Source organism: Chiloscyllium punctatum, chromosome 39 (assembly GCF_047496795.1).
Source record: "Chiloscyllium punctatum isolate Juve2018m chromosome 39, sChiPun1.3, whole genome shotgun sequence".
NCBI classification, from domain to species: Eukaryota; Metazoa; Chordata; class Chondrichthyes; order Orectolobiformes; family Hemiscylliidae; genus Chiloscyllium; species Chiloscyllium punctatum.
In genome coordinates this window covers 31,473,915-31,501,872 of record NC_092777.1, presented here as the reverse complement: position 1 = coordinate 31,501,872, position 27,958 = coordinate 31,473,915, and the positions used below count along the sequence as shown (strand labels likewise).

The window sequence follows — 27,958 nt, the reverse complement described above, 5'->3', positions numbered from 1 at the left end:
GGACCATGACTTGGGGCTGCTCTCCTTCCCCCCAAAGGATCCCAAAAATACGATCAGTGACATCACGGACCCTGGCACCCGGGAGGCAACACACCAACCATGAGTCTCTCTCGTCTCCACAGAACCTCCTATCTGCCCCCCTAACTATCAAGTCCCCAATGACTAATGCTCTGCTCCTCTTCCCCCTTCCCTTCCCACTGCTTTCCCCTGGTAAGTCATCCCCCCCAACAGTATCCAAAACAGTATACTTATTGTTGAGGGAATGGCCACAGGGGATCCCTGCACTGCCTGCCGGTTCCCTTTCTGTCCCCTTACTGTCACCCATCTGTCTTTTTCTTTTATCTGGGGAGTGACTACCTCTCTGTAAGTCCTGTCAATAACCCCCTCTGCCTCCTGAATGATCCGAAATTCATCCAACTCCCGTTCCAGTTCCCTAACGCGGTTTTCAAGGAGCTGGTATTGGGTGCACTTCCCACAGATGTAGTCAGCAGGGACACTAGTGGTGACCCTTACTTCCCGCATTCTGCAGGAGTAACATTCCACTGCCCTAAACTCCATTCCCACTATTCTAACTCCCAAAGTGACTACTAAAAAAAAAGGATTAGGAAATAAACTAGTTACCTTACCTTGTCAATCTGGCTCCCACAACATTTTTTTTAGGTTAGAGGAGGAGGATGGGCGGGAGACACTACCCGCGTAGTGTCTCGGGTAACTCAACCACGCAAATATAAACTGTTCTACTTACCCTTCCCAGAGATCCTTCGCTCGCTCCTCCCTTGCTGACTTGAAGGTAAGAAGTTTAAATATACTTATCAGCCTTCCCGACAATCACCTCACACCAACATCACCTCCTCCTGGCTCCTACCTCTCGCTGCTCTGAAGTACATCCTGTCCCTCAGGATTCCCTCCAACAACCTGCCCACCTCTGAAGTCAGGCTCATTGGTTTATAGTTCCCTGGCTTGTCCTTACCACCTTTCTTAAATAGTGGTATCATGTTAGCCAACCTCCAATCTTCATATCAATGATACAAATATCTCAGCAAGGGGCCCAGCAATCACTTCCCTAGTTACCCACAGAATACACCTGATCACGTCCTGGGGATTTATCCACCTTTGTGTGTTTCAAGACATCAAGCACTTCCTCCTCTGTAACATTGGAATTTTTCAAGATGTCACCATCTATTTCCCTACATTCTCTATCTTCCATATCCTTTTCCACAGTAAATACTGATGCAGAATACTCGTTTAGTATCTCACCCATCTCCTGCTATTCCACACAAAGGCTACCTTGCTCATCTTTGAGGGGTTCTATTCTTTCCCTAGTTACCCTTTCGTCCTCAGTATATTTGTAAAATCCTTTGAATTCTTCTCAACCTTATTTGCCAAAGCTATCGCATGTCCCCTTTTTGCCCTCCTGATTTCCCTCCTACTTCCTTTATATTCTTCTGAGGATTCACTTGATCAATCCAGTCCATACCTGACATATGCTTCCTTCTTTTTTTAAACCAAACCCTCAATTTCTTTAGTCATCCAGCATTCCCCATACCTACCAACCTTTCTTTTCACCCTGACAGGAATATACTTTCTCTGGATTCTTGTTATCTCATTTCTGAAGGCTTCCCATTTTCCAGCCGTCCCTTTACCTGCGAACATCTGGCCCCCGGTCAGGTTTTGAAAGTTCTTGCCTAATATTGTCAAAATTAGCCTTCCTCCAATTTAGAACTTCACCTTTTAGATCTGGTCCATCCTTTTCCATCACTTTTTTAAACTAATAGAATTATGGTCGCTGTCCCCAAAATGCTCCCCCACGGACACCTTAGTCACCTGCCCTGCCTTAGGTACATCCACATACTGAATCAGAAAATTTTCTTGTACACACTTAACAAATTCCTCTCCATCTAATCCCTTTGACACTATGGCAGTCCCAGTCTATTTTGGAAAGCTAAAATCCCCTCCCATAACCACCCTATTATTCTTACAGATAACTGAGATCTCCTTACAAGTTTGTTTCTCAATTTCCCACTGGGTATTGGGGGGCCTATAATACAATCCCAATAAGGTGATCATCCCTTTCTTATTTCTCAGTTCCACTCAAAGAACTTCCCTGAATGTATTTCCGGGAATATTCTCCCGAAGTACAGCTGTAATACTATCCCTTATCAAAAACACCACTTCCCTTCCTCTCTTACCTCCCTTTCTATCCTTCCTGTAGCATTTGCATCCGGGAACATGAAGCTGCCAGTCCTGCCCATCCCTGAGCCATGTTTCTGTAATTGCTATGATATCCCAGTCCCATGTTCCTAACCATGCTCAGAGTTCATCTGCCTTCCCTGTTAGACCCCTTGCATTGAAATAAATGCAATTTAATTTCCCAGTCCTACCCTGTTCACAGATTTGTCCCTGCCTGCCTTGAATGTTGGACTCGCTTCTTGTAAACTACCAACTTCCGCAACCCCACTCCCCCGACCCTGCCTAACCCCTATACCAGTTTAAATCCTCCTGAGCAGCTCTAGCAAATCTCCCTGCCAGTATATTAGTCCCCTACCAATTCAGGTGCAATCCGTCCTTCTTGTACAGGTCACTTCTACCCCAATGATCCAAAATGTGAATGCTTCTCCCATACACCGGCTCCTCAGCCATGCATTCATCTACTCTATCCTCCTATTCCTACCCTCACTAGCTCGTAGCACATGGAGTAATCCAGATATTACTACTCTCGAGGACATCCTTTTTAAATCCTTGCCTAACTTTCTATATTCTCCCTTCACAATCTCATCATTTTCCCTTTCTCTATGTTGTTAGTTCCTGCAGACCCCTCTCCCCTTGAGAACATTCTGCACCCTCTCTGAGACATCCTTGATCCTGGCACCAGGGAGGCAACACACCATTCTGATTTTTCGCTGCTGGCCACAGAAATGTCTGTCTGTGCCTCTGACTATAGAGTCCGCTATCACAATCAACCACTTGAAACCTCACATACCCTTCATTATATTAGACCCTGTCTTGATATCAGAAACTTGGCTGTTCGTGCTACATTCCTCTGAGAATCCATCACCCTCTACATTTTCCAAAACAGCATATTTGTTTGAATGGGGATAGCCACAGAAGACTCTTGTACTACCTGCCTACCTCTCTTACCTTTCCTGGAATTAACCCATCTATCTGATTGTATCTGTGGCTTTTCTCCCTTCCTATAAATGCCATCCACCACACCCCTTTGCTCTTGTAAATTCCTCATTGCCTCTAATTGTCACTCCAACTGATCCATTCGATCTGATAGGATATACAAACAGTGGCATTTATCGCAGATATAATCCTCAGTAACATATAAACTCTCCTTGAACTCCCACATCTGATAAGAAGAGCATATCACTCTACGAAAGGCCATTTTTGCTTCTTCCAATCTGCAGACCCAGAAAATAGTCTTATTCCTCTACAAAACACTGCCACAGGCTAACTTAATACTTATGGCTTAAGATACATATCTCAATAAAACATAATCAAGAAAGAACCCACTTTACTCATTATTGTAGATTTACAGCAAAGCTATACTTCAAACTATTCATTTATCTGATTCTGTGCTGTGACCTCTCCCAAACAGGTTCCTCCGAGATCAGTTGCGAATTTCACTGTTTGTTAAGTTTTCCTAGATACGCTCCGATGTCCAGCGATACCTGAATTCAAACAGCAAAGGCAGTAACTGCGCAGGTTCACTGCTGTGTCAGTTAGCAGTATGGATTTCTCTCTCTCTCTCTGTTTCTCTCTCTCCTGCACTGACAGGTACTGCCTATTGTCTGTCCTTCTCTCCTTTTAAAAGTGCCATTGTTTTGATGTAATTACATTGATCCTATTGCAGCACTCTGAAGCTTCTCTCCCATTCCTTTCCTATCTCGCTCGGTTTCCAAGCTCATTCCTTCCATCTTCTGTTCCCTTCAGCTCCTCTCCAGGCAAGGAATCTCTCATTTCCATCTCTCCTAAAGCACTCACCTGACCTCACAGACACATCACTTCCCCCATTGCATTCTGACCCGGAAACTTGTTATTTCCTAAACCCTGCACCTCTCATGATTGGATCACTCTCTGATCTGTCACCGATCACCTCCTTCATCCCTGACTCACTCTCCCCTCCCCACTTCCAGTGATCGAGTTGGCTGCAATTGGGATGGAGGGAAGGTGAAGCTGGAGCAGGGAAGTGAGGATCCTACTTCAAGGAAAATCTTCTGATTTTAACGCTCCCTGGTGAAGCCACAGAGGCTGGAAGATTCCTATCCAAGCCAGCCTACAAGTAAAGCCGAAAACCCTGTGCCTGAGCCAAGAGGGTGCTGCCAAGGAGGATAGGGCCAGGATCCGGCTCCGGGATTTAAGCTCCAAGTTTGGTTGTGTAATGAAGTTGACACTGACTGTCTCCCTCCAACTCAGGATTGCAGGATGCAATTTGCATATTAAAGAGGCCACATTTCCTTCTTAGAAATGGGTCCGGAAAATTGGATCATTTGAGAATATGGTGGGATTGATTGGAGTTACTGACACCCAATAATTTAGTTGTCCAACCTCTGGCCTTGAGTGTCCTGTGATGAAAAATGTTTTGGGCAGCACGGTGGCAGAGTGGTTAGCACTGCTGCCTCACACCGCCAGAGATCCGGGTTCAATTCCTACCTCAGGCAACTGTGGAGTTTGCACATTCTCCCAGTGTCTGTATGGATTTCCTCCGGATGCTCCGGTTTCCTCCCACAGTTCAAAAATGTGCAGGTTAGGTGAATTGGCCATGCTAAATTGCCCTTAGTGTTAGGTGAAGGGGTAAATGTAGGGGAATGGGTCTGGGTGGGTTGCTCTTCGGAGGGTCGGTGTGGACTTATTGGGCTGAAGGGCCTGTTTCCACACTGTAAGTAATTTAATCAATCCAGACTCTCCTGTATATTAAATGTTGAAGTAAGTCCGTCCAACTGAAGATTGGCACTGGAGTAATTGCTGGCATTAAGGTTCCTGCAACTGTACTCAGAACAACCTCTCTCTCTCTCTCTCTCTAATGAAACATTGAGTATCAGTTATCCATATGGGCATGTTTCTGTCACTTTACTCAGGTCCAGCAAATCTCTGTGGGTCCAAGTTAATCCCATTCCTAATTAAACCAAGTCAGAGAGACAGCGCCACAGATGCTGCCCTGAAGTCCCCTGGTCTCTCACAGCTTGCTGGTACAGGTAGCCAGACATTTCAATGCATGGTTATGAGTCAGCCAAGGATGCAACATGAAGACATTTCAGTCCCCTTTATCCCCAGGAAAGTGAGCAGAAAGGTGCACCACTGTTAGTCAATGAGCAGCTGGAGCAGACAGGTTGAAAGCACAGGACACACAACGAGGCAACACAGTGAGAACATTAGTGACTGTGCTCGATGAGCAGAAGCTACCTTCTCATGCTCCTCTTTGCTCAAACTCAATGCAATCTGCAGCTGGATTTCTTCATCAGACTCTGTGCTTGGCTGCTACAAGGTGTAAAAGCTGGGGTTAGCAAGTACATCATGGACTCAATGCTCGAACACAGGCTAACATCACGGGAACACAAGCTAACGACAGAGGAACACAGGCTAATGTCTGAAGAACTCTCACATTGAGCCAGTTCTGTTCTGACATCACATGACCACCTACAATTGTCCCACCCTTATACATTTACCACTGGTTGCTTGAGATGTCAATCCTTGCAAAAATCCATCCCATGCCAAATGAAAAATGAGGAGATTGCTATCCAATTGGAGATTGTTGTCTGTTAGGCGAATTGGTGTTATGCACAAAAGTTTTATACCTAATAAACATGTGTTCATAATATATTTAAAATAAAATTGACTTGTTTTAATGCCCTAATGAATTGATGACAGGAGATTAGATCTGCCCCAGAGTTTAGACCTGGTGAAATGTGTATGAACTCTCAGTGTGATCATCAGACTAGATGAATGATTTACTTCCTTTCCACAATGCCCCTAGCTTTCCTCATGGGGACAAGAAACCTCTGGAAACTTTAATCAAATCCTGCTGTACATATAAGTCCCTACAATGAGTGTAAATGCCATCAAGCCAGGGTTAGCATCAGTACCTATGAACATTTTAGCCATTGTCGACACAGCAGCTTATCCAACAGTACTCTCTGAGTGGAGTTAGTGAGTGCAGCCTTCCCCCTCTATCAACAGGGCACCCTGACTGGGCAATGAAGTCAGGAACCATAGGCTCCTTTCACACCGTTAGAGACAAACATTTAATAACTATGCAGAGGTCAGTAGTGATCCAAGTGTGAACATCACAGCAGTCTATTCCAAAAGGCAAAGGCAAATGATCAGCTAAGGCCACAAGAACGGAAGATTATCATAGCTCTATTCACTGCCTGTCCTGGGGTTGTTTAACGGGATAGTATAGAGGGTTTTGTTCTATATCTAACATGGGGATGGTGGGTGTGGGGGTGGGGTTAAAGGTTGTTTGATGCTGATCTAACCTTTACATTAAAACCTCAAATCCTTAATCAGATTTTTAATGGCCCTGCCTAGAAATGCAGTTAGCTCAGTTGGCTGGTTGCCTGATGAGTGATACCAATGTGTAGGTTCAGTTCCCATACTGGCTGAGGTTGCCATTAAGGATTCTCCTTCTTAACCTCTCCCCTCACCGGAGGCATGGGGACCCTCAGGCTTAAACCACAACCAGCTGTTTTCTCTAATGGGAGAGCAGCTTGATGGTCTGGTCAGACTTTGGTGACTTTATTTTTAATTCATTTCCCAAAGGGTGGGTTTGTCTAAATCCAGTCACAGTGCTCCAATGAAACACCCCTTCTCCTCTCCCTCATGTCCTCTTTACCCCTAAAGCGGACAGGGGTCTGGACCCTACATACAGATGTCACATTAAACAGATGGAGGAACATGTTGGTATAATATTTCCAAGATTTTAATCTTGATTCCCAAGGAAAGGCTGCAGTTATCACCAATGTATTAACAAATACATGTTTGAAATAGAGTACAGTCTGGAAAAATGTGAAATTGTTCATTTTGGAAGGGAGAACAAAAGAACAGAATATTTAAACGGAGAAAAGCTGCAGAAAGCTGTAACACAAAGGCACTTTGGGGGACTCATACACAAAATACAGAAAGCTAGCACATAATGGCAACAGGTAATTAGGAAAGCGAATGGATTATTGGCCCTTATTTCAAGAGGTTGGCGTTGAAGAGTAGGGAAGTCTTACCACAACTGTACAAAATGTAAAAGAGATTTCACCAGGAGTAACATTTCCTTATTTAAGAAAAGTATCATTTAATTAGAGGCAGGTCATGCTTGATATGGAGAGATTGTCTTATGAGCAAAGGCTAAACAGGTTGGGACTCTACTCACTGGTGTTCAGAAGAATGAGAGGTGATCTCATTGAAACCTATAGGATTCCTAAGGGGCTTGACAGGGTAAATGCTGAGACGATGTTTCCCCTCATGGGAGAGTCTAAGACTAGAGGGCGTAGTCCCAGAATACAGGAGCATCAATTTCAGGCTGAGACAAGGAAGCATTTCTTCCCTCAGAGGCTTGTGAATCTTTGAAACTTGGTGCCTCAGAGAGCTGTTGGGGGAAGGGTTCTTGTGTATATTTAAGGCTGAAATAGATTCTTAATCAGTCGGGGAATCAAGCGTTATGGTGAAAATGCTGGATAATGAATGTGAGGAGTGTCGGATCAGCCATAACCCTATCTATTAGTGAAGCAGACTCAAGAGGTTGAACAACCTACTCCTGTTCCTATTTCTTATGGTCTTAATGACCATCAACTTTAACATTTCAAATTACAGTTAAAATGTCAATGTTACTGGCATGCAGTTATACCATTTATTCACCAGGTGGCAGCATACAGCTGTTCTGACCAGTCAGGGCCAGTTTTTTCTCTCTCTGACCATCAGCATAGCTCTCTCTCTCTCTCTCTCTCACCAACTAACTGCTCAGTATCAAATTTCAGCCTTGCTAATGGACAAGTAAGTGTCAGCTCTCTCATCCTCCTGTACTAGCCCTCTCTCCTTGCAAAGTGACCAGTGAATGCCAGCTCTCTCCCTCACTGTGACTGACTTCTCAGTTACAGCGGCTCTCCCCTAGTATCTGACCGGGCAGTGCCAGCTCTCTGTATCTGACCAGGCAGTCATGACTTGGAGGTGCCGGTGTTGGACTGGGGTGGCCAAAGTTAAAAACCACACAACATCAGGTTATAGTCCAATAAGTTTATTTGGAAGCACTAGCTTTCAGAGCACCGCTCCTTTATCAGGGTTGAAGGAGCAGTGCTCTGAAAGCTAGTGCTTCCATTTAAACCTATTGGAATATAACCTGGTGTTTTGTAATTTTTAACTTTGAATGGGCGGTGGCAGCTCTCTCTCTAGCTGACTGATGCTGGCCATCATCAATTCTGTTGGAAGGAGGGAGGTATGTGCAATGATACAGCCCATCATATAAAAGGCTGAATATGCACAGAAACAAAGACAAATTTTAATTGTGCTTCTGAACCAGACATGCTCTTGGCTCAAGCACAGAACTGCTCAGAGTCAGTTTGAAACATGCAATATCTACTGTTGTTATAGGAGGCTCTGAAGTAGCCCCCCTAGAATGCAATGTCATTGACCTTACTCACTGGTGAAAACTGGGAGGAGAAAGTGAGGACTACAGATGCTGGTGATCGAGCTGAAAATGTGTTGCTGGAAAAGCGCAGCAGGTCAGGCAGCATCCTGAAGAAATTCAGGAATTCCTGAAGAAGGGCTCATGCCCGAAACGTCAATTCTCCTGCTCCTTGGATGCTGCCTGACCTCACTGGTGAAAACTGGCTTGCATTCTATAATCTAAAAAAGCCTGACTGTTACTCATTTGTGAATGATTGATTTCCTTTTCCTTCACAACCATAGGATATCTCAAACAGCTTTACAACCAATGCAGCAATTGTGAACTGAGTCACTGTTGTAACTTAGAAATCATGGCAGTCAATTTGTATACAGCAAGGTCCCACAAACCATGTGACAATGACCAATTTTACTGATGCTTGGTGGCAAATACCAGGAAGAGCTCCTCTTCTTCAAATGTGCCATGGGCACTCTCTCAGCTATCTGAGAAGACGGAAATTGTATAAGTTTAAGATCTCAGGCAAACAACTACACCAGACAGCCCCTCCAATAGTGCAGTGACTCCTCAGCATTGACCATCTGACAGTGCAGAAGTCCCTCAATACTGACCCTCCAACAGTGCAGCACTCCTGCAGTGCTGACTCTTTTACAGTGCAGAGCTCCCTCAGTACTGACCGTCCGACAATGCAAGTGCTCCCTCAGTACTAACCCTTCAAAAGCGTAGTACTCTCTCAGGATTGACTCTCCGACAGTGCAGAGCTCCGTCAGTACTGGCCCTCCAAAAGTGCAAGTGCTCCCTCAGTACTAACCCTCCGACAGTGCAGTGTTCCCTCAGTACTAACCCTTCAAAAGTGTAGTGGTCCCTCAGGATTGACCCTCCCACAGTATAATTCTCCCTCAGCTCTGACCCTCTGACAGTGTGGCACTACCTCAGCTCTGACCCTCTGACAGTGTGGCACTCCCTCAGCTCTGACCCTCCGACAGCGTGGCACTACCTCAGCTCTGACCCTCTGACAGTGTGGCACTCCCTCAGCTCTGACCCTCTGACAGTGCGGCACTCCCTCAGCTCTGACCCTCCGACAGTGGGTCACTCCCTTAGCTCTGACCCTCTGACAGTGAGTCACTCCCTCAGCTCTGACCCTCTGACAGTGCGGCACTCCCTCAGCTCTGACCCTCTAAATGTGCGGCACTCCCTCAGCTCTGACCCTCCGACAGTACATCACTCCCTTAGCTCTGACCCTCTGATAGTGCGGCACTCCCTCAGCTCTGGCCCTCCGACAGTACATCACTCCCTTAGCTCTGACCCTCTGATAGTGCGGCACTCCCTCAGCTCTGGCCCTCTGATAGTGTGGCACTCCCTCAGCTCTGACCCTCTGACTGTGCGGCACTCCCTCAGCTCTGACCCTCCGACAGTACATCACTCCCTTAGCTCTGACCCTCTGATAGTGCGGCACTCCCTCAGCTCTGACCCTCTGATAGTGCGGCACTCCCTCAGCTCTGACCCTCCAACAGTACATCACTCCCTTAGCTCTGACCCTCTGATAGTGCGGCACTCCCTCAGCTCTGACCCTCTGATAGTGCGGCACTCCCTCAGCTCTGACCCTCTGATAGTGCGGCACTCCCTTAGTTCTGACCCTCCGACAGTGCGGTACTCCCTCAGCTCTGACCCTCCGACCATGCGGCACTCCATTAGCCCTGACCCCTCTAACAGTACGGCACTCCCTCAGCTCTGACCCTCTGACAGTACGGCACTCTCTCAGTGCTGACCCTCCGACAGTACATCACTCCCTCAGCTCTGACCCTCCGACAGTGCGGCACTCCCTCAGCTCTGACCCTCTGACAGTGCGGCACTCCAATAGCCCTGACCCTCTGACAGTATGGCACTCCCTCAGCACTGACCCTCTAACAGTTCGTCACTCCCTCAGCTCTGTATCTCTGAGAGTACGGCACTCTCTCAGCTCTGATCCTCCGACACTGTGGCACTCCCTCAGTGCTGACGCTCTTTTAGTTATAATAATAAGGAATAGGATCAGTGCATTTGACAGGGAGTATCACAGATCAGAAAAATAATATGTGGAATCGATTGGGTGAAACGTAGAAACGGCAAAGGGCATCAGATATAAGACACCAAACAGCAGTGGTAGTTTACGGCAATGTATAAATCAGGTGATGAGAGAAGCTTGTAGCATGGGTGACGTCAGTTTGTTTATAGACTGGGTAAGTTAGTTCAGCATGAAAACTGTAGACAACAATTTTCTGGAGTGTGTTAGGGACGGTTTTCTAGAGCAGCATGTTGGAGATCAGGATATTTTGGATCTAGGATTTTGTCATGAAAAAGGACTAATTAATAATCTGGTAAAATAAACCTTTAACGATGAGCGACCATGATATGACATTACATTATGTGTAAAAGTGAAGAGATTCAATCTGAAAAAGGCTGTTACATTTGAACAAGAGAAATTAGGAAAGCATGATACACGTTTGGTGAGTTGGATTGGGAAAATACTTTAAAAGGTGACTGAACATAGGAAATGGACTGGCTTTGAAAAGCTATTATATGGCTCACAGCAATGATACATTTTTTCAAACAGTCAAGTTTCATGGCTGAAAGAGGAAGTTAAGGGTTGTTTAAAAGAAGTTTAAAAGAAAAAGTTTATAAAATGGCCAGAAATAGTAACAAATCTGAGGATTGGAAAGTTTTTAGAATATGGCAAAGGAGGACTATGAAACTAATAAGGAGACAGGATGAATATTATTCAAATGAAAACTAGCAAAGAACATCAAAAATGGATTGTAAAAGCTCCTACAAGTTCATAAAAGGAAACATTTGGCTAAGATGGGTGGGGGTTTACGAAAAGCAGAGTCAGGAGGATTTATAATGGGAAAGAGAGAAAAAGCAGAGAGCTAAATGATTATTTTGCATCTGAGGAATATACAAGAAATCTCCCAGAATTAGAGATTCCAAGTGACTCGGGAGCATGAGGAGTTGAGGGAAATTAGTATCAGCAAGAAGATTGAACTCAAGAAATTAATGGGGCTCAAAGTTCAGAAGTCCCTGCAAATCTGATAGTCCATATCATAGAGGGTTGAGGAGGTGGCCAGAGAGATAGTTGATCCATTGGTAATCACAGATTCTGTAATGATTCCTGCAAGCAAGATTAGAAGCAAGCAAAAATCACCCCACTGTTTATGAAAGGGACAGAACAACAAACTGACTTGACATCTGTACATCAATTGTAGAGAAAATGCTAGAATCTATCTTAAAGGACTTGATAATTGGACATTTTGATAAAAATGATCTGATTTGTCATACTCACCTTGGATTTGCGAATGGAAACTTGTTGGTGTTTAAGAGGATGGCACTGACAAAATTGATAAAGGGGCATTGATGAATGTTATAAACACTGTATTTGAATTTTCAGAAAGCTTTTGATAAGGCCCCCCACAGGATATTGATAGCAAAATGCAAGCACGTGGTACAGGAGGTACTGCACTGGCAAGGATTAAGGATTGGCCATCAGGCAGAAAACAGCAAGTAGGAATAAACAGGTTATTCTTGTGTTAGCAGATTGTACCTCGTGGGGTTGCACAGATTCAGTACTTCAGCTCCAACTGTTCATAAAGTGTATCAATGATTTGGAGCTGGGGATTCAATGTAATATTACCAAATTTGTAGATGATACAAAACTAAGCAGGAGTTACGTTCTGAGAAAGATGTAAAATATTTTCAGGAGGATTTGTTTAGGCCTAGGGATTGTGCAGGAACATAGCAAATGGAATCTAATGTAGGAAGATGGTGTAAGAAGATGTGCAGGACATTTCCTCAATGGTGAGAGGCTGGAAAATGTACATATGCAGAAGGTCTTTGGTTTCCCTGTTAATAAGTTGTTGAAGGTTAAATATGGGTGCAGCAAGCCATTAAGGCGGCGATGGAAATGTTAGCCTTAATAGAAAGGGGATTTGAGTACATGAATTGTGATGTCTTGCTTCAACTGCATAGCAGCTTGGCTAGACCACAGCTGAAGTATTGTGTGTATTCTGGTCTCTTTATCTCAGGAAACAAGTTAGAAATCACACAAGATCAGGTTATAGTTGGGCTATTATTCACCCTAGTCCAACACCAGCACCTCCACATCATACCTCAGTCAAGATGTTATTGTCATAGAGATTAAGTAATGAGGTTTCACCAGACTATTTCCCAGCATGGTGGGATACTCCTGTGAAGACAGAGTAGGCAAACTGGACCTGTACTCTCTAAAGTTTCAAAGAATGACAGGCAATCTCATAGAAAGCTACAAAACACTAAGAGGGATAGACAGGGTTGATGCAAGTAAGATATGTCCCTTCTTGGGGTGTTTAGAACAAGTTAACAATAAGGGGATGCCACTTAGGACAGAGATGTGTAGAATTGATGTTTACTCCAAAGGTGCTAAATCTTTGGAGTTCTCTATCCCAGAGGACAGTGGAGACTGCGTCAATGCACATAATGTGATAAGTATTTGATTTCCTTTGGTGGACAGGGTTATGGGGATAGTGTTAGTAAAAGGATTGCAGTGTTCATTGACCATGATCATGTTAACAGGCAGAGCAGGCTCAATGGGCTGAATGTTCCTATGCTCCTTGTCTGACCCAGTAGTGACAGTGCACCTTGGTACTGACCCTCTGACAGTGCAGCAGTCCCTCAGTATTGACCCTCAACTGTGTACTGTTCCCTCAGCATTGACCGCTGCCAGTGTAGCACTGCCTCCAATCCTCTGACCGTGAGCAATCCCACTGTGTGAACGTGGAGCTGCTCGGATGATTGGGGCAGGTTGGGAGTAGTCGAAGTTGAAACCATTGGTGGATGAAGGAATCTGCTGCCTGGGTGGTTGCTTTACCTGAGTTGCCTTCTCAGCTTCCTCCCTGCTCATTGCCAGTGCAAGCTGTAACTGCAGCTCCTCTTCACCACTGGTGTGGGGTCTGGCCTGCTCCAGATCTGGATTAAACCTGGGAGATGAGGAAGAAGCTGCAAAACACATGAAGACCACAGTAACATCAACATTCAAACATTGGTGATGTCACAGCACTTTGTCCCTACCCTGGGCTACTGGGTGTTTGTTTGTGGGGCAGGGAGACTGGGGAGTGGGGAGTGGGGAGTGGGGGGGGGGGGGGGGGTGTGGAGTTTGGTGGGTTACCCTTGTATCACAAATAATCTGATCAGTAGCAAGGGGTCTGGGCTCACCTCCAGGTCATTTGACGTGAAGCAAAAGAGGACAACAGCTCATATTACTGAACAAACACAAAGTCGGCCTTGCAGTGAGCACTCAGTGACCAGGACCATTTCGGCTGGTGTTCAGCTTAGGATTCTTCAACAGCAGCAGCAGCAGCAGCAGAGTGCGATGGACTGAGTCCAGTCACTAGCAAGTCAGCACAGAGCTTCCACTCACAACTCCACAGACACGTACCCAGCAGAAACCCCAATATCAGGGTGAGGTGGGTCACCAGATTGTCCCAGTGGGAGTTGTGACGGAGGAGTTCCAGGCAAGGGGAGTACAGGTGGAGATTTGGATGGAGCCTGTGGTGTTCAGCACAGAGGCTGCATGAGTGGGTGGAGCTGGGAAGGACTGTGGGTTTTGGGTGAATTTGGGGCTCCATCCAGGCACTAGAGTTTGGGGGGAAAAGTAGGGTTTGGTGGGGGAAGTTGGGTTGGGGGGAAATGGAGTTCAGGTGCAGAGGGGGGTTCAGGGAGGAGAGAGGAGTTCAGGGGGAGTGGGGTTTTGGGGGGAATTGGGTTTGGAGCAGTGGAGTTCGGGGGAAAGTGAGATTCAAGGCAGTGGGGTTAGGGGGAGTGGGGTTGGGGGAGTGCGGGTTAGGGCGAGTGGGGGTTAGGGCGAGTGAGGGTTAGGGCGAGTGAGGGTTAGGGGGAGTGGGGTTGGGGGGAGTGGGGTTTGGGGAGTGGGGTTCAGTGGAAGAGTGGAGTTTGGAGGCAAAGTGTTATTCAAGGGAGACTGAGGTTTGAGGGGATATAGTGGGGTTTGGGAGGGGCGAGTGAGGTTTGCTGGGACAGTCGGATTTAAGGGGGAGTGTGGAGCTTGAGGGGAGTGTGGGGTTTGGGGGAAGAGTGTTGTTTAAGGAGGAGAGTGTTGTTCAGGTTAGAGTGAGGTTTGAGGGGAGATAGTAGGGTTTGGGAAGGGAGTGGGAAGAGTGGGTTTTGGGAGGGGACAGTGGTTTCACCAAGACAAAGTGAATTTTGGGAACAGAGAGTGGGAATGAGGTGGAGAAAGTTGGGTTCAGCAAGAGAACAAAGTGCAGGAGGAGGGTGTGGGCGAATGGAGAGAGAGAGAGCAAATGGAGAGAAGGAGGGCGAATGGAGAGAGAGAGAGAGGGCGAATGGAGAGAGGGAGGGCGAATGGAGGGAGAGAGGGTGGGCGAGGGGAGAGAGGGTGGGCGAATGGAGAGAGAGAGGGCGAACGGAGAGAGAGGGTGAATGGAGAGAGGGAAAGTGAATGGAGAGAGGGAGGAAGAATGGAGAGAGGGAGGGAGAATGGAGAGAGGGAGGGAGAATGGAGAGAGGGAGGATGAATTGAGAGAGAGTTTGAATGGAGAGACGGAAGGCAAATGGAGAGAGAGAGAGTGAGTGAATGCAGAAAGGTAGGGCGAGTGTAGTGAGAGAGGGTGAATGGAGAGAGATAGGGTGAATGGAGAGAGGGAACAAACGGAGAGAGGGAGAGTGAATGGAGAGAGGGAGGATGAATGGAGAGAGGGAGTGGGTGAATGGAGCGAGGGAAGGCGAATGGAGCGAGGGAGGGCGAACAGAGTGAGGGAGGGCAAACGGAGTGAGGGAGGGCGAATGAAGCGAGGGAGGGCGAATGGAGAGAGGGAGGGCGAATGGAGAGAGGGAGACAGAGGGGGCGAATGGAGAGAGGAAGAGAGAGGGGGCGAATGGAGAGAGGGAGGACGAATGGAGAGAGTGTGAAAGGAGAGAGGGAGGGCGAATGGAGAGAGAGAGGGCGAATGGAGAGAGGGAGGGCAAACGGAGAGAGGAAGGGCGAACGGAGAGAGGGTGGGCGAATGGAGAGAGGGAGGACGAATGGAGAGAGAGTGTGAAAGGAGAGAGGGAGGGCGAATGGAGAGAAGAAGGGTGAATGGAGAGAGAGAGAGGGCGAATGGAGAGAGAGAGAGAGAGGGCGAATGGAGAGAGAGAGAGGGAGGGCGAATGGAGAGATAGGGTAAATGGAGAGAGGGAACAAACGGAGAGAGGGAGAGTGAATGGAGAGAGGGAGGGTGAATGGAGAGAGGGAGGATGAATGGAGAGAGGGAGTGGGTGAATGGAGCGAGGGAAGGCGAATGGAGCGAGGGAGGGCGAACAGAGTGAGGGAGGGCGAATGAAGCGAGGGAGGGCGAATGGAGAGAGGGAGGGCGAATGGAGAGAGGGAGAGAGAGGGGGCGAATGGAGAGAGGAAGAGAGAGGGGGCGAATGGAGAGAGGAAGAGAGAGGGGGCGAATGGAGAGAGGGAGGACGAATGGAGAGAGTGTGAAAGGAGAGAGGGAGGGCGAATGGAGAGAGAGAGAGGGCGAATGGAGAGAGGGAGGGCAAACGGAGAGAGGGTGGGCGAATGGAGAGAGGGAGGACGAATGGAGAGAGAGTGTGAAAGGAGAGAGGGAGGGCGAATGGAGAGAAGAAGGGCGAATGGAGAGAGAGAGAGGGCGAATGGAGAGAGAGAGAGAGGGTGAATGGAGAGAGAGAGAGAGGGCGAATGGAGAGAAAGAGAGAGGGCGAATGGAGAGAGAGAGAGAGGGAGGGCGAATGGAGAGAGAGGGTGAACGGAGCAAGGGAGGGCAAATGAAGCGAGGGAGGGCGAATGGAGAGAGAGAGGGCGAATGGAGAGAGAGAGAGGGCGAATGGAGAGAGGTAGGGCGAATGGAGAGAGGGAGGGCGAATGGAGAGAGGGAGGGCGACTGGAGAGAGGGAAAGCGAATGTAGTGAGGGAGGGTAAATGTAGTGAGAGAGGGTGAACGGAGAGACACAGGGTGAATGGAGAGAGGGAGCAAACAGAGAGAGGGAGGGTGAATGGAGAGAGGGAGTGGATGAATGAAGCGAGGGAGGGCGAATGGAGCGAGGGGGGGCGAACGGAGCAAGGGAGGGCAAACGGAGCGAGGGAGGGAAAACGAAGCGAGGGAGGGCGAACGGAGCGAGGGAGGGCAAACGGAGCAAGGGTGGGCTTATGGAGAGAGGGAGGGCGAATGGAGAGAGGGAGGGCGAATGGAGAGAGGGAGGGCGAATGGAGAGAGGGAGAGAGAGAGGACGAATGGAGAGAGGGAGGGCGAATGGAGAGAGAGTGTGAAAGGAGAGAGGGAGGGCGAATGGAGAGGGAGGGCGAACGGAGAGAGGGAGGGCAAATGGAGAGAGGGTGGGCGAATGGAGAGAGGGTGGGCGAATGGAGAGTGGGAGGGCAAATGGAGAGAGAGGGTGAATGGAGAGAGAGAGAGAGAGGGCGAATGGGGAGAGAGAGGGCGAATGGAGAGAGGGAGGGCGAATGGAGGGAGACAGGGTGGGCAAGGGGAGAGAGGGTGGGCGAATGGAGAGAGAGGGTGAATGGAGAGAGGGAGGGAGAATGAAGAGAGGGAGGGAGAATGGAGAGAGGGAGGATGAATTGAGAGAGAGTTTGAATGGAGAGAGGGAAGGCAAATGGAGAGAGAGAGTGAGTGAATGCAGAGAGGTAGGGCGAATGTAGTGAGAGAGGGTGAATGGAGAGAGATAGGGTGAATGGAGAGAGGGAGCAAACGGAGAGAGGGAGAGTGAATGGAGAGAGGGAGGGTGAATGGAGAGAGGGAGGATGAATGGAGAGAGGGAGTGGGTGAATGGAGCGAGGGAAGGCGAACAGAGTGAGGGAGGGCAAATGGAGTGAGGGAGGGAGAATGAAGAGAGGGAGAGAGAGAGGGAGAATGGAGAGAGGAAGAGAGAGGGAGCGAATGGAGAGAGGGAGGACCAATGGAGAGAGTGTGAAAGGACAGAGGGAGGGCGAATGGAGAGCGAGAGAGGGCGAATGGAGAGAGAGAGAGGGCGGATGAAGAGAGAGACAGGGCGAATGAAGAGAGAGACAGGGCGAACGGAGAGAGGAAGGGCGAACGGAGAGAGGGTGGGCGAATGGAGAGAGGGAGGATGAATGGAGAGAGAGTGTGAAAGGAGAGAGGGAGGGCGAATGGAGAGAAGAAGGGTGAATGGAGAGAGAGAGAGAGGGCGAATGGAGAGAAAGAGAGAGGGCGAATGGAGAGAGGGTGGGTGAATGGAGAGAGGGAGGGCGAACGGAGAGAGGGTGAACGGAGCAAGGGAGGGCAAATGAAGCGAGGGAGGGCGAATGGAGAGAGGGAGGGCGAATGGAGAGAGGAAGAGAGAGAGTGTGAAAGGAGAGAGGGAAGGTCAATGGAGAGAGGGAGGGCGAATGGAGAGAGTGTGAACGGAGAGAGAGAGGGCGAATGGAGAGAGAGAGAGGGCGAATGGAGAGAGTGTGAACGGAGAGAGAGGGCGAATGGAGAGAGAGAGAGGGCGAATGGAGACAGTGAGAGGGCGAATGGAGAGAGCGAGAGGGCGAATGGAGAGAGCGAGAGGGCGAATGGAGAGAGAGGTGGCGAATGGAGATAGGGAGGGCGAACAGAGAGAAAGAGGGCAAACAGAGAGAGGGAGGGCGAAAGGAGAGCGGGAGGGAGAAAGGAGAGAGGCAGGGCGAATGGAGAGAGAGAGGGCGAACGGAGAGAGAGAGAGAGTGAATGCAGAGAGGGAGGGCGAATGTAGTGAGAGAGGGTGAATGGAGAGAGATAGGGTGAATGGAAAGAGATAGGGTGAATAGAGAGAGATAGGGTGGCACAGTGGCACAGTGGTTAGCACTGCTGCCTCACAGCGCCAGAGACCCGGGTTCAATTCCCGCCTCAGGCGACTCTCTGTGTGGAGTTTGCACGTTCTCCCCGTGTCTGCGTGGGTTTCCTCCGGGTGCTCCGGTTTCCTCCCACAATCCAAAAATGTGCAGGTCAGGTGAATTGGCCATGCTAAATTGCCCGTAGTGTTAGGTGAAGGGGTCTGGGTGGGTACGCTTCAGCAGGTCGGTGTGGACTTGTTGGGCCGAAGGGCCTGTTTCAACACTGTAAGTAATCTAATCTAAAGGGTGAATGGAGAGAGAGTGCGCGAATGGAGAGAGGGAAGGCAGAGAGAGAGAGAGAAGGAGGGTGAATGGATGGAGGGAGAATGGTCAGAGGGAGGGCAAACAGAGAGGTGGAGTGGAAGAGTCACTGGAGAGAGGGAGGATGAATTGAGAGAGAGTGTGGAGAGAGGGAAGGCGAATGGAGAGAGATTGGGTGAATGGAGCAAGGGTGGGCAAGTGGAGAGAGGGAACAAATTGAGGAAAGGAGAGAGAGTGGGTGAGTGGAGAGAGTGAATGGGGAGAGAGAGAGTGAATGCAGAGAGGGATCGTGGAGGGAGAATGGAGAGGGAGAGTCACTGGAGAGAGGGAGGATGAATTGAGAAAAAGAGAGTGTGAATGCAGAGTGGGAGTGGGCGAATGGAGCGAGGGTGGGCAAGTGGAGAGTGAGTGGGAGAATGGAGAGAGAAAGAGCTAATGGAGAGAGAGAACAAATCAAGAAAAGGAGAATGGTCAGAGGGAGGGCAAACGGAGCGAGGGAGGGCGAATGGAGAGAGAGTGGGCGAATGGAGGGAGCGAGGGAGGGCGAATGCAGCGAGTGTGGGTGAATGGAGAGAGGGAGAGTGAATGGAGAGAGAGATGGCGAGTGGAGAGAGAGATGATGAATGGCGAGAGAGGGAGGGCGAATGGAGAGAGGGAAAGGATGAATGGAGAGAGGCAGGGAGAATGGTGAGAAGGAGGGCGAATGGAGAGAGAGAGCAAATGGAGAGAGGGAGGGTGAAAAGAGAGAGGGAAGGTGGAGAGAGAGTGGGTGAGTGGAGAGAGAGATGATAAATGGAGATAGGGAGGGTGAATGGAGAGAGGGAAGGCAAATGGAGAGAGAGAGAGAGGGAGAATGGAGACAGAGAGAGCAAATGCAGATAGGGAGGGTGAATGGAGGGACAGAGAGCAAATCGAGAGGGGGAGAGAGAATGGAGAGAGGGAGGGTGAATGGAGAGAGAGAGAGACAGAGAGTGTGAATGGAAAGTGGGAGGACAAATGGAGAGAGAGCAAATGGAGAGAGGCAGGGTGAAAGGAGAGAGGGAGAGTGAATGGAGAGAGAGAGAGTGCGAATGGACAGAGAGAGGATGAATGGAGAGAGGGAGGGAGAATGGTGAGACGGAGGGAGAATGGAGAGAGAGAGGGCGAATGGAGTGAGAGTGAATGCAGAGAGGGATCGTGAATGGAGAGAGGGAGAGTGGGCAAATGGAGAGAGACAGAGTGAATGGAGAGACAGAGTGAATGGAGAGAGGGAGGGTGAATTGAGAGAGAGTGTGGAGAGAGGGAAGGCGAATGGAGAGAGATTGGGTGAATGGAGCAAGGGTGGGCAAGTGGAGAGAGGGAACAAATTGAGGAAGGAGAAAGAGTGGATGAGTGGAGAGAGTGAATGGGGAGAGAGAGAGAGTGAATGCAGAGAGGGATCGTGGAGGGAGAATGGAGAGGGAGAGTCACTGGAGAGAGGGAGGATGAATTGAGAGAAAGAGAGTGTGAATGCAGAGTGGGAGTGGGCGAATGGAGCGAGGGTGGGCAAGTGGAGAGTGAGTGGGAGAATGGAGAGAGAAAGAGGTAATGGAGAGAGGGAGAGTGAATGGAGAGAGAGAACAAATCGAGAAAAGGAGGATGGAGGGAGGGAGAATGGTCAGAGGGAGGGCAAACGGAGCGAGGGAGGGCGAATGGAGAGAGAGTGGGCGAATGGAGGGAGCGAGGGAGGGCGAATGCAGCGAGTGTGGGTGAATGGAGAGAGGGAGAGTGAATGGGGAGAGAGATGGCGAGTGGAGAGAGAGATGATGAATGGCGAGAGAGGGAGGGCGAATGGAGAGAGGGAAAGGATGAATGGAGAGAGGCAGGGAGAATGGTGAGAAGGAGGGCGAATGGAGAGAGAGAGCAAATGGAGAGGGAGGGTGAAAAGAGAGAGGGAAGGTGGAGAGAGAGTGGGTGAGTGGAGAGAGAGATGATAAATGGAGAGAGGGAGGGTGAATGGAGAGAGGGAGGATGAATGGAGACAGAGAGAGCAAATGGAGATAGGGAGGGTGAATGGAGGGACAGAGAGCAAATCGAGAGGGGGAGAGTGAATGGAGAGAGGGAGGGAGAATGGAGAGAGGGAGGGTGAAAAGAGAGAGGGAGAGTGAATGGAGAGAGAGAGAGAGAGAGAGACAGAGAGTGTGAATGGAAGGTGGGAGGACAAATGGAGAGAGAGCAAATGGAGAGAGGGAGGGTGAATGGAGAGAGAGAGAGAGTGATAGGAGAGAGGGAGAGCGAATGGAGAGAGAGAGAGGACGATTGGAGAGAGGGAGGGAGAATGGAGGGAGAATGGAGAGAGAGAAGGCAAATGGAGAGAGGGAGAGAGTGAATGGAGAGAGAGAGGGTGAATGGAGAGAGAGAGAGAGAGAGAGAGTGCGAATGGAAAGAGAGAGAGGATGAATGGAGAGAATGGTGAGAGGGAGGGACAATGGAGAGAGAGAGGGCGAATGGAGTGAGAGTGAATGCAGAGAGGGATCGTGAATGGAGAGAGGGAGAGAGGGAGGGTAAATGGAGAGAGAGTGGGCGAATGGAGAGATGGAGAGAGAGAATGAATGGAGAGAGGGAGGATGAATGGGGAGAGAGTGTGAAAGGAGAGAGGGAGGGTGAAAGGAAAAAAGGGAAGGTGAATGGAGAGAGAGCAAATGGAGAGAGGGAGGGTGAAAGGAGAGAGGGAGGGTGAATGGAGAGAGGGAGGGTGAATGGAAAGAGAGAGAGAGAAAGAGGATGAATGGAGAGAATGGTGAGAGGGAGGGAGAATGGAGAGAGAGAAGGCGAATGGGGTGAGAGTGAATGCAGAGAGGGATCATGAATGGAGAGAGGGAGAGAGGGAGGGTAAATGGAGAGAGAGTGGGTGAATGGAGAGAGAGAGAGAGAGAGAGAGAGAGTGAATGGAGAGAGGGAGAGAGTGAATGGAGAGAGGGAGGATGAATGGAGAGACAGAGAGAGAGAGAGTGAAAGGATAGAGGGACGGTGAAAGGAGAGAGGGAGGGTGAATGGAGAGAGAGCAAATGGAGAGAGGGATGGTGAATGGAGAGAAGGAGGGCGAATGGGAAGGGGGGGTGAATTGTGAGAGAGAGAGAATGAATGGAGAGAGGGAGGGCGAATGGAGAGAGATATCACGAATGGAGAGAGGGGAGGGAGAATGGAGAGAGAGAGTGAATGGAGACATATGGTTTTCAATGAATTTCATTGTGATGGACTGAACTTGCTGTAAGCTGTAGGCCATCAAATTGTAGTGATTCTGTCAAGCTTCTCGATATTAGTTAGCTCTGATAGGGTAAGGACAGCTGCTCAGGAGAGGCCTAATCGGATGGGTTGACCTTTTCAAGGGATCACTCACTTCTACAAAGCAGCCAGTGGAGGCAAGCACTGCAGGAAGCTTCCCATTTTATTTTGTTTGTCAATAGTCAGAGGAGAGAGGTTAATGATGTCAAAGCCTCGACCTCATTGTAAACTCTAACACACACCTTCTATTATTCTAGAGAAGGAGACAGCTGCTCTGAACACCCAGAATGATGGAGGGCCGCTGAATGTAGATGGCTAATAGACTGAAATAATTCATACAGTAGGAAGGTCATGCTCATGACAGACAGTCGCACACATCATCCACTGACTGACTGGTAAATTAAGTTCCAGGATCACCTCACTCAGGAGGAGATGTCTCTTTCAGCACTCTGTGGCAATAAACCATCAACTTTGGATTCTCACAGAGACTGAGGAGAGAGGTCTGGAACATTATCACAGGACTTATACATCTTAATGGTAAGGTCCTGGGGAGTGTTGCTGAACAAAGAGACCTTGGAGTGCAGGTTCATATCTCCTTGAAAGTGGAGTTGCAGGTAGGCAGGATAGTGAAGCAGGCGTTTGGTATACTTTCCTTTATTGGTCAGAGTATTGAGTACAGGAATTGGGAGGTCATGTTGCAGATGATCAGGACATTGGTTAGGTCACTTTTGGAATACTATGTGCAATTCTGGTCTCCCTGCTATAGGAAGGGTGTTGTGAAACTTGAAAGGGTTCAGAAAAGATTTACAAGGATGTTGCCAGGGTTAGAGAATTTGAGCTATAGGGAGAGGCTGAATATGCTGGGGCTGTTTTCCCTGGAGCGTCGGAGACTGAGGGGTGAACTTATAGAGGTTTATAAAATCATTAGGGACATGGATATGATAAATAGACTCCCCAGGGTAGGGGTGTCCCAAACTAGACAGCATAAGTTTAAGGTGAGAGGGATAAGACTTAAAAGAGACCTAAGGGGCAATTTTTTGACACAGAGCATGGTGCAGATATGGAATGAGTTGGTAGAGGAGGTGGCAGAAGCTGGTACAATTACAACAATGAAAAGGCATGTGGATGAGTACATGAATAGGAAGGATTTAGAAGGGTCAAATGCTGGCAAATGGAACTAGATTAATTTAAGATACAGAGGTGCCGGTGTTTGACATGGGTGGACAAAGTTAAAAATCACACGACACCAAGTTGTAGTCCAACAGGTTTATTTGGAAGGACAAGCTTTCAGAGCACTACTCCTTCATCAGGTAGCTAGTGCAGTAGGATGATAGGACACAGAATTTGATCCTGCCCCACTAGCTACCTGATGGAGGAGCAGCACTCCAAAAGCTTATTCTTCCAAATAAACCTGTTGAAATATAAACTGGTGTTGTATGATTTTTAACTTAGATTAACTTCAGATATCTGATTGGCATGGGCAAGAGCCATGCTGCACAGCTCTATGACACTAAATAAAAAAATATTTTGCAGGGGGACATTACCAGATCACTGAACGTTAGTTTGGAATTGGATAGGGAACACGAAGAGTGACTGAGGATGGGGAGCTGGATGGGGTACAGTGTGTGTGAGGGAGGGGAGTGGGATGGGGTACAGTGTGTGAGGGAGGGGAGTGGGATGGGGTACAGTGTGTGAGGGAGGGGAGTGGGATGGGGTACAGTGTGTGTGAGGGAGGGGAGTGGGATGGGGTACAGTGTGTGAGGGAGGGGAGTGGGATGGGGTACAGTGTGTGTGAGGGAGGGGAGTGGGATGGGGTACAGTGTGTGTGAGGGAGGGGAGTGGGATGGGGTAGCGCGTGTGTGAGGGTGGGGAGTGGGATGGGGTACAGTGTGTAAGAGGGTGGGGAGTGGGATGGGGTACAGTGTGTGTGAGGGAGGGGAGTGGGATGGGGTAGCGCGTGTGTGAGGGTGGGGAGTGGGATGGGGTACAGTGTGTAAGAGGGTGGGGAGTGGGATGGGGTACAGTGTGTGTGAGGGAGGGGAGTGGGATGGGGTAGCGCGTGTGTGAGGGTGGGGAGTGGGATGGGGTACAGTGTGTAAGAGGGTGGGGAGTGGGATGGAGTACAGTGTGTGTGAGGGAGGGGAGTGGGATGGGGTACAGTGTGTGTGAGGGAGGGGAGTGGGATGGGGTACAGTGTGTGTGAGGGAGGGGAGTGGGATAGGGTACGGTGTGTGTGAGGGTGGGGAGTGAGATGGGGAACAGTGTGTGTGAGGGAGGGGAGTGGGATGGGGAACAGTGTGTGTGAGAGTGGGGAGTGGGATGGGATTCAGAGTGTATGTGAGGGAGGGGAGTGGGATGGGGTACAGTGTGTGAGGGAGGGAAGTGGGATGGGGTACAGTGTGTGAGGGAGGGGAGTGGGATGGGGTACAGTGTGTGTGAGGGAGGGGAGTGGGATGGGGTACAGTGTGTGAGGGAGGGGAGTGGGATGGGGTACAGTGTGTGTGAGGGAGGGGAGTGGGATGGGGTACAGTGTGTGTGAGGGAGGGGAGTGGGATGGGGTAGCGCGTGTGTGAGGGTGGGGAGTGGGATGGGGTACAGTGTGTAAGAGGGTGGGGAGTGGGATGGGGTACAGTGTGTGTGAGGGAGGGGAGTGGGATGGGGTAGCGCGTGTGTGAGGGTGGGGAGTGGGATGGGGTACAGTGTGTAAGAGGGTGGGGAGTGGGATGGGGTACAGTGTGTGTGAGGGAGGGGAGTGGGATGGGGTACAGTGTGTAAGAGGGTGGGGAGTGGGATGGAGTACAGTGTGTGTGAGGGAGGGGAGTGGGATAGGGTACGGTGTGTGTGAGGGTGGGGAGTGAGATGGGGAACAGTGTGTGTGAGGGAGGGGAGTGGGATGGGGAACAGTGTGTGTGAGAGTGGGGAGTGGGATGGGATACAGAGTGTATGTGAGGGAGGGGAGTGGGATGGGGTACAGTGTGTGTGAGGGAGGGGAGTGGGATGGGGTGCAGTGCGTGTGAGGGAGGGGAGTAGGATGTGGTACAGTGTGTGTGAGGGTGAGAAGTGGGATGGGGTACAGTGTGTGTGACGGAGGGGAGTGGAATAGGGTACAGTGTTTGCGAGGGAGGGGAGTGGGATGGGGTAGAGTGTGTGTGATGGAGTGGAGTGGGATAGGGTACAGTGTTTGCGAGGGAGGGGAGTGGGATGGGGTAGAGTGTGTGTGAGGGTGTGGAGTGAGATGGGGTACAGTGTGTTTGAGGGAGGGGAGTGGGATGTGGTACAGTGTGTGTGAGGGTGGGGAGTGGGATGTGGTACAGTGTACGTGAGGGTGGGGAGTGGGATGGAGTACAAAGTGTGAGAGGGTGGGGAGTGGGATGGAGTACAGTGTGTGTGAGGGAGGGGAGTGGGTTGGGATACAGAGTGTATGTGAGGGAGGGGAGTGGGATAGGGTACAGTGTGTGTGAGGGTGAGGAGTGGGATGGGGTACAGTGTGTGTGAGGGTGAGGAGTGGGATGGGGTACAGTGTGTGTGAGGGTGGGGAATGGGATGGGGTACAGTGTGTGTGAGGGAGGGGAGTGGGATGGGGTGCAGTGCGTGTGAGGGAGGGGAGTGGGATGGGTACAGTGTGTGGGGGTGGGGAGTGTGATGGAGTACAGTGTGTGAGAGGGCGGGGATTGGGATAATAGACAATAGACAATAGACAATAGATGCAGGAGTAGGCCATTCAGCCCTTCGAGCCTGCACCGCCATTCAATATGATCATGGCTGATCATTCCCAATCAGTATCCTGTTCCAGCCTTATCTCCATAACCCTTGACTCCACTATCTTTAAGAGCTCTATCCAATTCTTTCTTAAATGAATCCAGAGACTGGGCCTCCACTGCCCTCTGGGGCAGAGCATTCCACACAGCCACCACTCTCTGGGTGAAGTAGGGGAATGGGATGGTGTACAGTGTGTGTGTGTGAGGGTGGGGTGTGGGATGGAGTACAGTGTGTGTGAGGGAGGGGAGTGGGATGGGGTACTGTGTGTGTGTGTGAGGGTGGGGAGCGGGATGGAGTACACTGTGTGAGAGGGAGGGGAGTGGGATGGGGTACAGTGTGTGTGAGGGAGGGGAGTGGTATGGGGTGCACTGTGTGAGAGGGAAGGGAGTGGGAAGGGTACAGTGTGAGTGAGGGAGGGGAGTGGGATGGGGTACAGTGTGTGTGAGGGAGGGGAGTGGGATGGGTTCAGTGTGTGTGAGGGTGGGGAGTGGGATGGAGTACAGTGTGTGTGAGGGAGGGGAGTGGGATGGGGTACAGTGTGTGTGAGGGAGGGGAGTGGGATGGGGTACAGTGTGTGTGAGGGTGGGGAGTGGGATGGGGTACACTGTGTGAGAGGGAGGGGAGTGGGATGGGGTACAGTGTGTGTGAGGGAGGGGAGTGGTATGGGGTGCACTGTGTGAGAGGGAGGGGAGTGGGATGGGGTACAATGTGTGTGAGGGAGGGGAGTGGGATAGGGCACAGTGTGTGTGAGGGTGGGGAATGGGATGGGGTACAGTGTGTGTGAGGGAGGGGAGTGGGATGGGGTACAGTGTGTGTGAGGGAGGGGAGTTGGATGGGGTACAGTGTGTGTGAGGGAGGGGAGTGGGATGGGGTACAGTGTGTGTGAGGGAGGGGAGTGGGATGGGGTACAGTGTGTGAGGGTGGGGAGTGGGATGGGGTACAGTGTGTGTGAGGGAGGGGAGTGGGATCAGGTACAGTGTGTGTGAGGGAGGGGAGTGGGATGGGGAACAGTGCGTGTGAGGGTGGGGAGTGGGATAGGGTACAGTGTGTGAGAGGGTAGGGAGTGGGATGGGGTAAAGTGAGTGTGACGGAAGGGAGTGGTATGTGGTACAGTGTGTGCGACGAACGGGAGTGGGTGGTGTACTGTGTGTGTGTGTGTGTGTGTGTGTGTGTGAGGGTGGGGAGTGGGATGGAGTACAGTGTGTGTGTGGGAGGGGAGTGGGATGGGGTACAGTGTGTGTGTGTGTGTGTGTGTGTGTGTGTGTGTGTGTGTGTGTGTGTGAGGGTGGGGAGTGGGATGGAGTACAGTGTGTGAGAGGGAGGGGAGTGGGATGGGGTACTGTGTGTGTGAGGGAGGGGAGTGGGATGGGGTACAGTGTGTTTGAGGGAGGGGAGCGGGATGGAGTACAGTGTGTGTCAGGGAGAGGAGTGGAATGGGGTACAGTGTGTGTGTCAGGGAGAGGATTGGGATGGGGGACAGTGCTTGTGAGGGTGGGGAGTGGGATGGGGTAAAGTGTGTGCGACGGACGGGAGTGGGATGGGGTACAGTGTGTGTGAGGGAGGGGAGTGGGGTCGGGTTCAGTGTGTGTGAGGGAGGGGAGTGGGATGGGGAACAGTGTGTGTGAGGGAGGGGAGTGGGAGGTGGTACAGTGTGTGTGAGGGTGATTGTGGGATGGGGTACAGTGTGTGTCAGGGTGGGGAGTGGGATCGGGTACAGTGTGTGTGAGGGAGGGGAGTGGGATCGGGTACAGTGTGTGTCAGGGTGGGGAGTGGGATGGAGGACAGTGTGTGTCAGGAAGAGGAGTGGGATGGGGTACAGTGGGTGTGAGGGAGGGGAGTGGGATAGGGTACAGTGTGTGTGAGGGAGGTTGTGGGATGGGGTACAGTGTGTGTGAGGGAGGGGATTGGGAAGGGTAGAGTGTGTGTGACGGAGGGGAGTGGGATAGGGTACTGTGTGTGTGTGTGTGAGTGAGACGGTGGGGATTGGGATGGAGTACAGTGTGTGTGAGGGTGGGAAGTTGGATAGGGTACAGTGTGTGAGAGGGTGAGGAGTGGGATGGGGTACAGTGTGTGAGAGGGAGGGGAGTGGGATGGGGTACAGTGTGTGTGAGGGAGGGGAATGGGATGTGGTACAGTGTGTGTGTGGGAGGGGAGTGGGATGGGTACAGTGTGTGTCAGGGTGGGGAGTGGGA

General features: G+C 50.2%; 1 protein-coding gene across 8 annotated transcripts in view; it reads right to left on the bottom strand.

Moving 5' to 3' along the window:
- The window catches only part of LOC140463911 (epsin-2-like), a 147,566-nt gene that overhangs the window by 31,374 nt on the left and 88,234 nt on the right, over positions 1 to 27,958 (bottom strand). For 7 of the 8 annotated variants that reach the window (XM_072558385.1, XM_072558386.1, XM_072558390.1 and 4 more), the window contains 2 exons: positions 13,488 to 13,615; positions 5,407 to 5,481 (listed from right to left, as the gene is read on the bottom strand). In XM_072558385.1, the coding sequence (XP_072414486.1) occupies positions 5,407 to 5,481; positions 13,488 to 13,615 (203 nt within the window). The remainder of the gene's footprint in view (positions 1 to 5,406; positions 5,482 to 13,487; positions 13,616 to 27,958) is intronic. The other variant, XM_072558384.1, reaches the window with a different exon arrangement.